The sequence below is a fragment of the Babylonia areolata genome, chromosome 18 (genome assembly GCF_041734735.1).
Source record: "Babylonia areolata isolate BAREFJ2019XMU chromosome 18, ASM4173473v1, whole genome shotgun sequence".
NCBI lineage: Eukaryota > Metazoa > Mollusca > Gastropoda > Neogastropoda > Buccinidae > Babylonia > Babylonia areolata.
In genome coordinates this window covers 5,955,717-5,970,716 of record NC_134893.1, presented here as the reverse complement: position 1 = coordinate 5,970,716, position 15,000 = coordinate 5,955,717, and the positions used below count along the sequence as shown (strand labels likewise).

At 43.1% G+C, this 15,000-nt stretch overlaps 1 protein-coding gene across 2 annotated transcripts in view; it reads left to right on the top strand.

Moving 5' to 3' along the window:
• Positions 1-10,229, top strand: part of LOC143293151 (caprin-2-like) — an 18,773-nt gene extending 8,544 nt beyond the window's left edge. For both annotated transcript variants that reach the window (XM_076604068.1, XM_076604067.1), the window contains exons 2-4: positions 5,895-6,054; positions 6,760-6,840; positions 8,631-10,229. In XM_076604068.1, the coding sequence (XP_076460183.1) occupies positions 5,913-6,054; positions 6,760-6,840; positions 8,631-9,190 (783 nt within the window). In that variant the 5' untranslated portion in view covers positions 5,895-5,912 and the 3' untranslated portion in view covers positions 9,191-10,229. The remainder of the gene's footprint in view (positions 1-5,894; positions 6,055-6,759; positions 6,841-8,630) is intronic.
• Positions 10,230-15,000: the final 4,771 nt, after the last annotated feature.

Genomic DNA, 15,000 nt, shown 5'->3' with positions numbered 1-15,000 from the left:
GGGCAGGGAGGGATGAAGGACAGTTTAAGAAGAAAGAAATGACTAAAGATATGCAGTCAAAAACGCATGCATGCACACACACACACACACACACACACACACACATACACGCGCGCACACACACACGCACACACACACACACAAACACACGCACACACACACGCACGCACGCACGCACACACACACACAGGTTACACGCACGCGCGTGCATTACCTTGACTGAAAATATCAGCATGGCCCAGTCCGTTCCAGCCTGTGTTTGCTATTGTACGTACGTCTGTTTGCCTACATAAAGTAAAATAAATAGACCTGACCTACATGTGAAAAGAAGGGGGGAAAAAAGAAAAAAAGATTTAAACCTGGAAGACATATTAACAGACAAAACAGAAAGAGAGACAGGGAGACAGCGAAAAGAAATGAACATTGTTGACTGAGAAAGCAAGGACAGATCAGAAAGAAGATAAGGCAGAGCAACAGCCGGGACGAACACACACACACACACACACACACACACACACAGACGCGCGCGCGCACACACACACACACACACACACACACACACACACACGGAAGCAACGGTTCTAGTGTATCGTGTTTCACGTTATTCACTCTACCAATCAGTTTCTGTCTCCAGACTGCTCTCCCCTTACCGCCTTCTTCTCTCCCCTAACACGGGCATTGATTGGACATCGACAGTGTTTTGTTGTTGCCCTTTTTGTCATCGTCGTCGTCGTCGTCGTTTGTGTTGCTGTCAATGATGAGGGTGATGATGACGTTTGACCGCTATGGCTCTGTTCGCAAGTGAATAAACAAAACGAGGAGGAGGAGTAGAGGCAATGTATGTATGATCTGTATAATCATCACCAACAAAAATATGGCTGGGCATGATTTTTCAAAATCGTGATTTGAAAGAAAACAAGTCGCAGAATAGTAGGTATGCGTGAAAGGAAAACCTTTGGAGGGAAAAAAATCAAATGTAGGCTAATATGCTACACACAAACTGAAGTGAATTTAGCACGCACACGCGCTCGCGCGCACATAGTACACGCGCGCGAGCTCGGGCACAGAAAGAGAGAGAGGTAGAGAGAGAACAATTCACTTTTTTTCATTGCTTGCTTTCTTAATGTTTTGAGTTATCTATTTATTTATTTTATTTATTCGTCCGTTCACTACTTCATAGCCTATTTATACCTGCTTACTCGTCTGTTTATTCATTAATCTTTTAGACACAAGATCATTAAAAGGCGATGTGTGTGGTTTTTATTTGTCAATTTGTTGTTGTTGTTTTGCATGTGTGTGTGTGAGAGAGAGAGAGAGAGAGATCCCAGTGCATTGGTGGATAAAGGAAAAGCGCCTCTAAAGAGCAAGGACAACAAAGTTTGATCAATACTGTAGATCCAAAGGAGTTGGGACGGAGTACTGCGTACTGTGAATGAAGAAGGATCTCTTGTTTCGCTGGGTCTATGTCGTTCGTAAAGTGGACATTGACGGAGGCTGAGAAAGACAGAGACAGAGTGATGTTAATGGAAAAGGGTCGTGTTTCACTGTAGCTAGCTATGTGGGCGGCCGTAAAGCGGACTGTGGCTGAAAGGCGAGAAAGGTAAAGGGAGGTAAGACAGGAAGAAAGGGAGGAGGGGAGAGTAACATTGATTCAGAAGGATCGTGTTTTGCGGAAGTCCGTATTATTGATGAGAGAAAAAAAAGATTGTCTGGAATGAACTGTCACAGAGTGGCTTTCACTATATACGAGTGCATTGGCTGAACTGGTCTTAAAGCCTTGAGTTCGATTCTTGGCTTTATGGATATTGGATTAGATTTGGGAACACAACAGCATAATCGACTCAGTCATGCAAGTAGGCCTATGCAGTGCTCATGTAAATTTCGTATTTAACGTATCCACCCCCGAAAACGGAGAATGGCTGCCCAAAGGGCGCGGGGAAAGGTCGTACACGTAAATGTCCACCAGTGAAGCGCACGCGGAAGATGCAGCTCGTGAACGCTGGCTCTGTTTTTAACACATGCGCCGGCGAAGGTTGTGAGAGGCCACGGTATTTCATCACAACACTCCTACTGTGTCCCCTAGTCTTCCAGTCGAAAGGCCGGAGATAGGTTATGACGTCAAAAGCACTAAACCTGAGCTCAGAGACACGTGGGGGAAAAAAAAGTTAAGACGTCAGAAAACAAAGGCTAGAATAAGGTCAAGTCACACACACACACACACACACACACACACACACACAGAGAAAAACTACTGACGTCATTGCAGCAAAGAAAGAAGAGGATGACGACCAAGGCACCACGCCATCGATCCAGCATCCCTGTGTAATCGCTGTGTTTATCAGATCTGACCGTCCTTTTCACCAGCAATCAAAAAAACATTGTACATTGTTGTTTTGCTTCAGTAATCTTCTTTTCTTCGGGGTTTTTTTTTTTATGCCAGGGCTGCTCTTGTCTGTCCGTCTGCCTGTCTGTCTCTCTGTGTTTCTCTGTTGTGTTTGTCTTTGTAGTTCCGTGTTTGTCTCCGTGTCTTTCTTAGTCTCCGTCGCTGCCTGTCTGTCTGTCTTTGTCTGTCTCTCTGTCTGTCTGTCTGTCTCTCTCTCACCTATGAAGGAAAATGGAAAATATCATTCATTGTTGCTCTGAAAGATATTCAACTTTGTGTAGACTGCTACGTAGGAAAAAAAGGCTTTTTCTTCTACAGATGTATTGTGATTTCTTCCCGTCACAAGTGTAACCTGGATGGTCTTCTTCTTCTTCGTTCGTCGGCTGCAACTCCCACGTTCACTCGTGTATGTACACGGGTGGGCTTTTACGTGTATGACTTTTTTTTTTAACCCCGCCATGCAGGCAGCCATACTCCGCTTTCGGGGTTCATTGGGTGGTCGAAATCAGTTTTCTTAATCAACGAATTTACACAAATTGTATGTTTTTGATTATAGTCGTTTTCATCTTAAACTCTCTTGTTGTGGTGGTTGTTGTGATGTCATTAGGTCTGTTCAGCTATTGATATTATAAGGTTTCTGAGTTCTCTCTGTGTGTGTGTGTGTGTGTGTGTGTGTGTGTGTGTGTGATGCATTAATACACACTGGTAGTCCAGAAGAAGGAGGCAGAATGATTGCGGAGACGCTTGAATGCCAATACAGTGTTCGTCAATGAGGTTGTGGGTTCGAATCCCGCTCTCAAGTTTGACAGGAAAATCAAACTGAGCGTCTAGTCATTCCGATGAGACGATAAACCGAGGTCCCGCGTGCAGCATGCTACTAATGGCGTACTGGAAAAGAACCCATGACAACAAACGAATTGTCCTCTGGCAAAATTTTGTAGAAGAAATTCACTCCGATAGGTACGCTCAAGGTTTTGCGTAAATGGATTTGTCCGAACGCAGTGACACCACCTTAAGAAACTGAAACACTCTCTGTCTGTCTGTCTGTCTGTCTCACTCTTTGTCACACACACACACACACACACACACACACACACACACACACACACACACACACACACACACACACACACACGCACACACACACACACACACATCAAATTCAAATTTAAAAAAAACAAAAAAACTCAATAATGTATACAATGCCCAATTAAGTGAAGAATTAGTTTTATCTGGAAACACACACATTTGCTACAGATGATATTTTAGATTTCATTATTTTACTTGCCAAAAACTTTCTGTACAAATGCAAATTCAATAAACAACCACCACAACTCAATGCATTTAAAACACAGCTCAGATACAGATACAAAATCGAAGAACATGCATCTTATATACTAATGAACCATCATGCTTTCCGTACAAAGTGGAACAGTTACCTTCCAATTATGGAAACTGTTACTTAATCACAATTTTGCATGTTCCATAATTATCATTCTTTATAACAGTCCTTACTTTGTACTAACAGGTCTTTATTTATTTCCTATATGTATTATTTGTTTATTTTTTGAACTTTTATTGTTGCTGTTTTCTTTACAGTGTGATTAACTACAAGCTTTCTTTTCCAATAATGCAGAAGTGGTATACTCATGCTCATTATTATGATATTATAATGCCACCACTCGCTTTCGCCTTACCCTAGACACCATTACTGTAATAGTTGACACAACTGATGCTGTTGCTATGTTACAACTGGTTCAGGCTATTTATTATTAATGTCATCTTAAATCATCATGGTTACTACAATCATTAAGATGTAAACATTGATTGATTGAACGATTGGACTTTTTGTTTTTGTTTTGTTTGTTTGTTTCTTTGTTGATGTTGTTGTTACAGATTTGTTTTGCCTTGTTTAGTCTGTCTTGTTTTGTTTTGTCTTATCTCTCTCTCTGTAGTGAAAGATGCTACTGTTCGTTTTATATTGTTTGTTTCATACTATTCTCTGTATTGTATACATGTTTTTGGAAAAAAAAAATTTTTTAAAGGTTAAAAAAAAAAAAAAAAAACTCACACAAACTCACACGCTAACACTAACACACTAGCCTGAGGATGATTAATCAACTATTCTTTCTGAATTGAAGGACAGAAAACATGAAAAAGAGGGGTGAAAATGGGAGCGATTGAGCGTGTGTGTGTGTGTGTGTAGGCGCACATGTAGGCGTGTGTGCAGCGTGCGTGCATGTGTGTTCGTGCGTATGCGTGCGTGCACGTGTGTCTACCTTTTGCTGTTGCAATACTGTTTTGCTGGTCGTTTTTCTTCATTTTCAATGTTTCGTTTATAATTTTCATGCAAGTGTTTTAATTTCATGTCGGTTTAATCGAACGACAATATACAGGTGATGACGGTGACGGTAACGTGTGTGTGTGTGTGTGTGTGTGTGTGTGTTTTAATTTCATGTCAATATAATCGAATGACAATATACAGGCGATGACGGTGATGGTGACGTGTGTGTGTGTGTCTGTGTCTGTGTGTGCGTGCGTGTGTGTGCTTGTGCGGGGGCGGGGTGAGTGTGTGCTTGTGCGCGCACGTGTGTGTTTGCATACGAGTGTGTATGTGTGGGGGGGTTGGGGGGGGGGAGTGGGGCGTATGTGGGGGCATTCAGTACTCATTGACAATCACGATGATGATCATGATTAGTGTCGTCAGGTGTGTGTCTGTGTCTGTATGTATCGGGTGTCCCCAAAAAAGTGAACCGCTGTTTGACAAGTATTTTCTCAGTGATAGAGAAACCGAATTCATTGAAAATTTTCAAACAATAACCTCAGGGTATCATCAACAAGTCTGCAAACTATAGAAAAGTTCGGACGCAAATTATGCGAGTATTGTCAAATTCAAAACAGCATGTCAAAAAATCCAGTATCAGAGGAAAACTCACTTTCTCCTTGAAATAGTTTTCAATGGTAAACATATCACTTTCACTCAAAGGCATGGTTGATCCTTCCAAACTTAAGCTTTGGACAGAACTGATTTTTGGAAACACGATTAAAAAAATTTTAAAAAATCAATAGACTAGACTGACACTGATTGACAGATGCCAACACCTGGCAGATGGCATGAACATGATGAAGGTCACATTGCACAGCTCTGATACTGGATTTTTTGACATACTGTTTTGAATTTGACAATACTCGCTTAATTTGCGTCCAAACTTTTAGATAGTTTGCAGACTTGTTGGTGATTTACTGTGTGAAAATGTTCAATGAATTCGGTTTCTCTGTCACTGAGAATATACTTGTCAAAAAGCGGTTCACTTTTTGGGGGACACCCGATATGTATCTGTCTGTCTGCCTGTCAGTCTGTCAGTTTACACGCCCCCCCCCCCCCCCCCCCCCCCTCCCTCCCAGCTTGGCGCATTACGTGTTTTGACTCACAAGCAGCCACATCACCTCCACAGAAACGAAACTGAAACTAACATCGACCATTACCAGTCTTCCACTCCTATGTACACAGAAAAAACAACAACCCAAGATGAACCCTCCAGTGGCTGTCGTCATCCTCTTTCACGTGGTCGGCACTGCCCTCGGCGTGACGTACAACCTCATTAAAGGGGACGCCTGCAGCAGTTGTTGCCGGGGTCTACCGGGTCCTCAGGGTGTTCCTGGACTGCCAGGTACTGTCATGATAGGGCAGCGCGACAGACAGGGCCTAGAGCCAATGACTTCTGCCTGATTTAACCTTGATTTTGAGGTCATTTTAGCGCACTGATATTCATGTTCGAGTGTCAAGATAGTTTTCATTTATTTGGGTATATTTAGCTTTATTTGCTTATTTATTTATCTATTCATTTATTCATATTTATTCAGTTTTTGGGAAGGTGATGTAACTATTGGATTTTATCTTCAACAACTTGAAAGCGTGATCAGAGTAGGCACTACTGATGTCACTTTTAACGAGTCCTGACAAGGTTTATAAAGTCAACCATTTGAAAAAGTCAAAAGACTTCTTCTTACTACTACTACTACTATTATCATTATCATTATTATTATTATCATCATTATTATCGTTATTGTCGTATGATATTTCTCTCATCAAAGTTCGGTTAATGGCGTGATTTTGGTTTTTTGTTGTTGTTGTTGTTGTTTGTGGTCCATACCATGTTTTTACAGTGTAATTATATTGGGCTATTATATATCTACGCTCGGGATTGATATTCGTCCATCAATCCCGACGGACGAATATTGGGCTGTTATATATCCATGCTTGTATCTTTGCATTCTTCTTCTTCTTCTTCGTTTTATTATTATTATTATTATTATTGTTGTTTTCGTTGTTGTTATTATTATTATTATTATCATTATTATCATTATTGCTGCAGGTCTGCACGGAGCCCGAGGGGGCCAGGGGCCCACTGGACTGAAGGGACCCAAGGGGGACATGGGGTTAGCGGGAAAGGAGGGTAAGCAGCGTTCCGTGTTCGATCCCCTCCTGTTTCATATCTATATTTTGGGTTTTGGGTTTGATTGTCACCTGGTGTACCTCGCGTCAAAAGATTTCAAAGATACAAAAGGAATTTAAGCCTTTTGCCCCTTCTGGGGCAATAACAATACATACTCATTGAATCACAACTTCAGTCCAACAATGTCTCCGAAACACGCAACAACGCACACCCACTGTACGCACGCCCGCACACACGCACAAATGATAATGATTTGCAATGAGTATTGTGTTTGTTTGCTTTTTTATTTATCTATTCATTCATTTGTTTGTTTGTTTGTTCAATTGTTATCATCTTGACTGTTATAAGTATACCTATTATTGTTATTGTTTATTTATATTCCTTTTCTTCTGAAGGCGTAACCCAGTGCGCTGGGTTAAGCTGCTGGTCAGGCATCTGCTTAGCAGACATGGTGTAGTGTATATGGATTTGTCCGAACGCAGCGATGCCCCAGTGAGCAGCTGAACTGAAATGATAATGTACTGGATTGTTTTTCATATCTGTCAGCTGATTCATCTGTGTATCTGCTTCGCAACTATGATATGTATAACAGTTAATGTATATGATTCATTTAAAAATTTTTATCTGTCTGTCGATTGATTCATCTGTGGTCTTATAAGCTGCAATATATCAATGCTTTTACGCAGATTTGATCAGCTGCTTAATTAAGTAAAATAAACAAATAAAGAAAGAAAGAACAACAACAACTGTAGTCAACGTAGTTTTGAAGCAACGGACCCGTCGCACGTAAAGTTCAGGAAGCGCACTTTAGTTCTGTGTTTATTTTGGAATTCAAAGTCCAGAGTTATGCACAATCCGGAATAAGAATCGATAAGGTTTATTTAGTTTTCATGTCGCTGGTTCGTGCGTGTGTGTGTGTGTGTGTGTGTGTGTGTGTGTGTGTGTGTGTGTGTGCAAATTGCCATGCCACTGTCAGGTCATCCGACTTTGACATCTGTGGCAGTCACACAGCTTATTCACAAGTTTGCCCCTTTTTTTGACACATCAATTCATTTCTTTCCAACAAGAAAGCAGCTTTTCTATCGCTTTTTTTGTTTGTTTGTGTGTTTGTTTGTGGCAACCACGGGCTTTCTTTACCGGTTTACTCCATTTGAGAACTATCAGTTGCTTTTTTTTTTTTTTTTTTTTTTTTGCCTGCTCTAAACCAGCTTCGGTTGTCTTTTGTTTTTATCTCTATCCTCGTTCCTGTGATCTTCTTTAGTTTAATTCTGTTTCTCTGTTGCAAACAATGTGTGGACTTCGACATCGCGATAGATGATAGAGCGGATCGCCACAAACTTATATACCTTTGTATAATGTGTAAGAGTGCACACGCGAACAGGAGCATCAAATAAGTGTGTTGGCAGGGTGTGTGTGTGTGTGTGTGTGTGTGTGTGTGTGTGTGTGTGTGTGTGTGTGTTAGGATGGGGTGAGGTATGCGTGATGTTAGTAATATATCACTGTTGTTGGTGTTCTTTTTCGTTTTGTTTTTTTCTTTCTTTTTTAATTTTTTTTTTCTTAGCGAATTTGTATCTTAAACTTTTTTTTCGTATTTGCATATCTCTGTTCCTAATCCATTCCGCACGTGTTTTTAATGTCATGGAGGCGCAGGGTAAGTACTAGTACTGTACAACGCACATTATCATTATTATTGTTATACTGCTACTCCCGCTGCTGCTGCTCCTCCTCCTACTACTGCTACTACTCCTACTACCGCTACTACTGCTACTACTCCTACTGCTCATTTGCAGGAGAAGCAGGCATTCCGGGAGAAATGGGGGTGAAGGGACGGCGAGGACGAAAGGGAGCAAAGGGGGACTGTGGCTCCGCGGGCCCCATCGGGCCCCCAGGCCAGGAGGGTGTCTCCGGCGAGGAGGGGGCCAGGGGCCCCAAGGGCGACAAAGGTGACAAGGGCCCGCACCCGGCCCGCGTGGCCTTCACCGTCAGTCGGAGCGAGCCCCTGGGCCCCGTGGTCCAGAAGACCCCTGTGATCTTCGACACCATCCACACCAACCTGGGCGACAGCTTCGACGTCTACTCCTCCCACTTCGTCTGCAAGGTCAACGGCACCTACATCTTCATCGTGCACGCGTTGAGCGCCGAGAACCAGACGGCCTACGGGTGGATCATGCTCAACAACGACCACCAGCTGGCCTTCCACGGGGACGCACAGGCCCGGCACGGCACGGGCAGCAACACGCTCATCCTCCGCCTGAAGAGGGACGACCACGTGTGGGTCCAGCTGAACGAGAAGTCTTCGCTCCTCAACCACTTCTCCTCCTTCTCGGGCCACATCCTCTTCGAGGACTGAGCCAGCCTGCTGCTGTCTTGTCGTGTTTGTCGTTTACTGCTTCCGGTTCCAGGTTATTCAGGTCAGACTTTGGGCGTGTCCTTTCTGTGTCAGTGACGTGGCTGGATTCTGCATAACTGAGCGACAGTCGCGTGAGGCTGAGACGCATATTGTATTCCAACTTCGTTTCCTGGGCTGAGTTCCATGAGCGATCTTTCCAGCGCTAAGTTTGCATATTGAAGAATGTTCCTAAGTCTATGGAATTAGCGTGGAGTTAGGAGTGTTCTTAACGATAAGCAAACTTAGCGCTGCTAAGGTGATAGCCCCTGCAACTCTGGCCAGGTGACTGATGTCTAAATGTGCGTAAGTCATGATAAAATAGCACGAGAATGAACTTTCTGGCTGTCTTTGTTTACTTGATCTCGAATGAAACGACTGCCACGATAGGGATATGTTAGATCTCTTATCTCTTTGTTTGCTTCTTTGCTTTTTTATCTGACATAAATGGAGAAAGCAACAGCAGGAAGAACAGAAGCAATAGCTTAAAAGTCACCTACTTGCATTGTTTCATGTGAATAATGTGTTGGCGTGATTTATTCTTGTTTGTTTGTTTGTTTTTACAAGAGCTAAAAAAAAGGCTTCTCCTTGACCTTGTCTGGTGAACTGACTTTCAGGTGAACCGAAAGATGATGCTTTATTTCAATGATAAAACTAATGCACAAACTATTTCCAGTGGGTTAAAAGAGGTCGAAGAAAGATCAGATGCAAGACTCACGGTCGAAATGGTCAGTATTTGTATTTGTATTTCTTTTTATCACAACAGATTTCTCTGTGTGAAATTCGGGCTGCTCTCCTCAGGGAGAGCGCGTCGCTACACTACAGCGCCACCCATTTTTTTGTATTTTTCCTGCGTGCAGTTTTATTTGTTTTTCCTATCGAAGTGGACTTTTCTACAGAATTTTGCCAGGAACAACCCTTTTTTTGCCGTGGGTTCTTTTACGTCCGCTAGGTGCATGCTGCATACGGGACCTCGGTTTATCGTCTCATCCGAATGACTAGCGTCCAGACCACCACTCAAGATCTAGTGGAGGGGGAGAAAATATCGGCGGCTGAGCCGTGATTCGGACCAGCTCGCTCAGATTCTCTCGCTTCCTAGGCGACGCGTTACCTCTAGGCCATCACTCCACGTATCTTTCTTTCTGTCTTTCTTTCAATCAAATAAATATACTAGTATTTCTTAGCACTAGCTTTACCGCGTGCGTAAAGGCCCAAAGTTTTGCAATGTTCTTCTTATACGTTTAATATATTTTCTGTCGACACACTGACAACAAAATCACTGAACATCAATACACAAGATATAGATGATTCTGAACACATTGAACTTGGACATTAACACTCTGAACGTCAACATCACGCTTATATCACAAGGAACAGCAACACCAACTCACAGACCATCAACAGAGTGTGAGTCTGTGTCAGTGTATGTGGATCTAAGTGTACGTGCATGGTTGCATGTAGTCATGTGTGTGCGCGCGCCTGTGACTGAGTGTCTATGTCCGCGCGTGCATGCGTGCGGGTTTGTTTGGTCATTGATTTAACATGTATTCACTAGGAGTGATTTATGAAGCGTGTGTGTGTGTGTGCGTTGTGTGTGTGTGTGTGTGTGTGAAGAAGAAGAAGACCTTTTACCGACTGACCCACACCACAAGAAGTGCTATAGGCACGGCACGTCCATGCAGTCTTCGATCGAGGGGTGAATTTTCTTTCTTTCTTTTTTCTTCTTTTTTTTTTCCTTCCTTTTTTTTTTTTTTTTTTTCACCTTATACATCACAACCCATCGTCTGGTCTCTGACACCACCCCCATCCCTCCTCCAACCAGTTATCCATCCATCCTCCCTGCCAACTCCCATCTCTTCCTTCAGATATCCTTCCTGCCCCCCCCTACCCAGCCCCCGCCCCCCACACCCACCCAGAACCGTCCTCACGCCTTCACCGTCCCTCGTCCCCCACGTCCTCATCCTCATCTCTCCCTTTACTGCTCGTCACCCAGACAGAGAGAATTGTAGTGAGAAAGAGATAGAAAGGCAGGCACACATACAGACGGAGAGAGACACGCAGAGACATAATTATAGAGAGAGACGAGACAGAGACAGACAGAGGCAGAGAGAAACTTGACAATAACAAACACAGACAGGGAGAGAGAGAGACAGACAGACAGTTCAGAGAGAGAGAGAGCAAAACATGCACGAACACATTATCAACAGGGAATGTTTCCAGTGCATGAAAAGGGTGACCAAACAGAGACAGGCAGAAAGAGAGGGTGTGCATCAGTTTTCTTTTGGGTGACATACGAGTTGGGTCAGGCAGATTAAGCCAAATTAGACTTAGGGGTTTAAAAAAAAAAAAAAAAAAAGACTGAATGAGTGAAAGGGCCACACAGAATTTACAGGTGCCTGACAGAATCCAGCGCACACACACACGCACATACGAACGCACACATGCATACACGCACGTACGCATGCGCACACGCATGCACACACACACACACGCACTCACGCACGCACGCACACCATTCTAAATAAACACCAAAGTTTGAAACAAGATTTAAATACACTCTCTGCCTATCATGCTTGGCGCTCTTCTGCAATTTACAAAAGTTTCCAGGGGGCGGGGTGAGGGGTAAGAGGTGGAGGTTGTGCACGATCTGTATGCTTTTCACTTGACATCCCCTTTACCTTGTTTTAAAACATTTTATAGCCCTTTTCTCCATCTTTTGATAAAACAAAAATTCGACATATTTCTTTTTCAATTTTGTTAATGTTCACAGACCAAAAATCAAAATGCATGACGTCCTCTTGTTGTTTTGTGTGCGGATAGTGCATGTATTTAATGTTGAAAGTGAAACGTTCTGTCATTTTACTCTTTTCTTTTTTCTTTTTTAAAGCCCATATAGCTTCTGTCTTGAAGAGTCTAATGGTCCTGAAATGGTCGTGATGAACGTTTTCTATCATGTACTAACTTCATTGAAATTGTCTTTGTTGTCCTTGTTAGTCTCGTCGGTATTTGTGTCTTGCTTTTTTGGTGATTGAAAATTAATGATCGTGATGCTCATTCTCAATTATTGTATTTGTATGAAATGTGTTTTACATCAGGATTTGTTAATTTCGCGGTTATCTGTTTGTGTTCCTCTGTTTCTAGACCTCATGTCAGTGTGAAATCCCGGTGCCAATGGCTAACAGTTATTTCTGTTGATTCACCTCTGCGTGTATGCTTTTGCTTTGATACATGAATATTGGGTCTGTACCTACACAGATAATGCATACACAGACGAACTGACGCATGCACGCACGCACATATAAACACATACAGACGCACATAAACACAGACACGCACACTCAGACACGCAGACACAAACACAGACATACAGACGGACACACACACACACACACACACACACACACACACACACACATGCTTCAGCTCAATGGATAAATGTGCTCTTTAGTGTCCTGTGTTGCGTTAAATGTTTGAATTTTTGTAATACATTATACTATGTGTAAATTCTTGTATTTCAAAACTTTTTGATTCTTTATACGTATTTCGTATGATAATCAATGCCAGGTCTGTCCCACCACCTCTTCTTGTTCTATACCTGTCTCTCTGTCTCTGCCTGTCTGTCTGTCTGTCTGTCTGTCTGTCCCCTCCCCCCCTCCTCGCCCCCTCCCCCCTCTATCTCTCTGTCTCTCTCTCTGATTCTCTGAACAATTTACAATTATTTTCTTGATCTTCTGCCTCACAGACAGGCAGTTATATGGATACGTGCACAGACACAGGCACAGATCAGGTGCAGCACACACATACACACACACACACACACACACACACACACACACACACACACACACACACACACACACACACACACACACACACACACACACACACACACACACACACACACACACACACACACACACACACACACACACACACACACACACACACACACATCTAGAGCTGGTGCCGAAGAAATGGAAAACAATTACGCAACACAGGAACAATGCCACGCGTGTGTGTATAAAACGCACATATACAGACATTTAGCACAACATCAATAACAACAATAGGGTGTTATCTTTCTTTTGACCTTCAATCGAGGATAGGGTCAAAATCAGTTATTTCAAGCTTAGTTCTTCTTCTTCTTCTTCTTCCACGTTCGTGGGCTGCAATTCGCACATTCACTAGTGATGATATACGCGTGGGCTTTTACACGTACAACTGTTTTGACCTACTGTTTTGAATTAACACAAGTTGATTTAGGGGGTGTTCGGTTTTTTTTCCACAACCAGCTGAGCGATAATATGAACGGTGCGATCTGTAACATGCGTATTTCATCTCCTGTATATGCATATGTATACACAACACGGAGACTGAAGCACTAGCAGATCTGCACACGTTGTTGACCAAAGAAACTTGAGGGGGGGGGAAATAAAAGAGAAAAGATCTCTACCCTCAAACGACCAGGCGCCAACACCAGGTTCGAACGCAGGACAATCAGATTGAAAGTCCAGTGCTGTTACTGTTGCATCTGTCGTTTCATTGTGCGAAGGAGAAGTGTTTATATGGCTTCACCATCGACGGGCGCCATAGCCGAATGGTTAAAGCGTTGGCCCGACTTTCGATCTGAGGGTCCCGGGTTCGAATCACGGTGACGGCGCCTGGTGGGTAAAGGGTGGAGATTTTTACGATCTCCCAGGTCAACATATGTGCAGACCTGCTAGTGCCTGAACCCCCTTCGTGTGTATATGCAAGCAGAAGATCAAATACGCACGTTAAAGATCCTGTAATCCATGTCAGCGTTCGGTGGGTTATGGAAACAAGAACATACCCAGCATGCACACCCCCGAAAACGGAGTATGGCTGCCTACATGGCGGGGTAAAAACGGTCATACACGTAAAAGCCCACTCGTGTACATACGAGTGAACGCAGAAGACTGAAGAAAAAGGCTTCACCATCTTCTGCCAACGGTTTCCAGTTCACGCGCAGAGATCTCCATGTCTTGATGAAAGAAATGCGCAGTGGATTCAGCAATCTCTACACTACACTGCACTACACTAACACATTAATGTGGACAGCGAGAATGTCAACGTTTTTGTTGGGCACTCAGTGATGATTCAAACTCAGTCATAAACTCTTTGAGTGAGTTTGGTGGTCTGGTTGTCTTTTGTGATGCGTGGGCATTCAGAAAGAGATATATTTAATCTGTAGAAAAACAACAGCAACACACTGCCGAAGCAATTTATCTGTTATTTTAACGACTCGTGAAATTGCTGGAAATACACATTGACACAATATCCCTCCACACCCCACTACCATCTCATTCGCACACACCACATGATCTCTCTCTCTCTCTCTCTCTCTCTCTCTCTCACGTACACACACTCACACGAACAAATACACACAGTGGACACACAAACGCACGCCCACACACATTTACCCACTGTTCTAAAAATATGTGGATCACGCATCCCTTCTTTGATCCTCTTTGCTGACTGAAGCGAGCGGAAATGTTCGATCAACCATATTGCCACTCGTATCGGTGCAGCGCGAAGCGGTAACTTCATATAGTTTGTGTCTCTTTGGGAAAACCACTTCATATTCCACACGGCCACGGTGCCTGTGTCTGGTGCATGGAACTGCACCCACATGTAAGTGAACTTCGAAAGGTATTTCTTTTCCCTTTTGATTTTTCTTTCATCGGCGTCCTTGTAAACACACACACACACACACACACACACACACACACACACACACACACACAAACACGTAT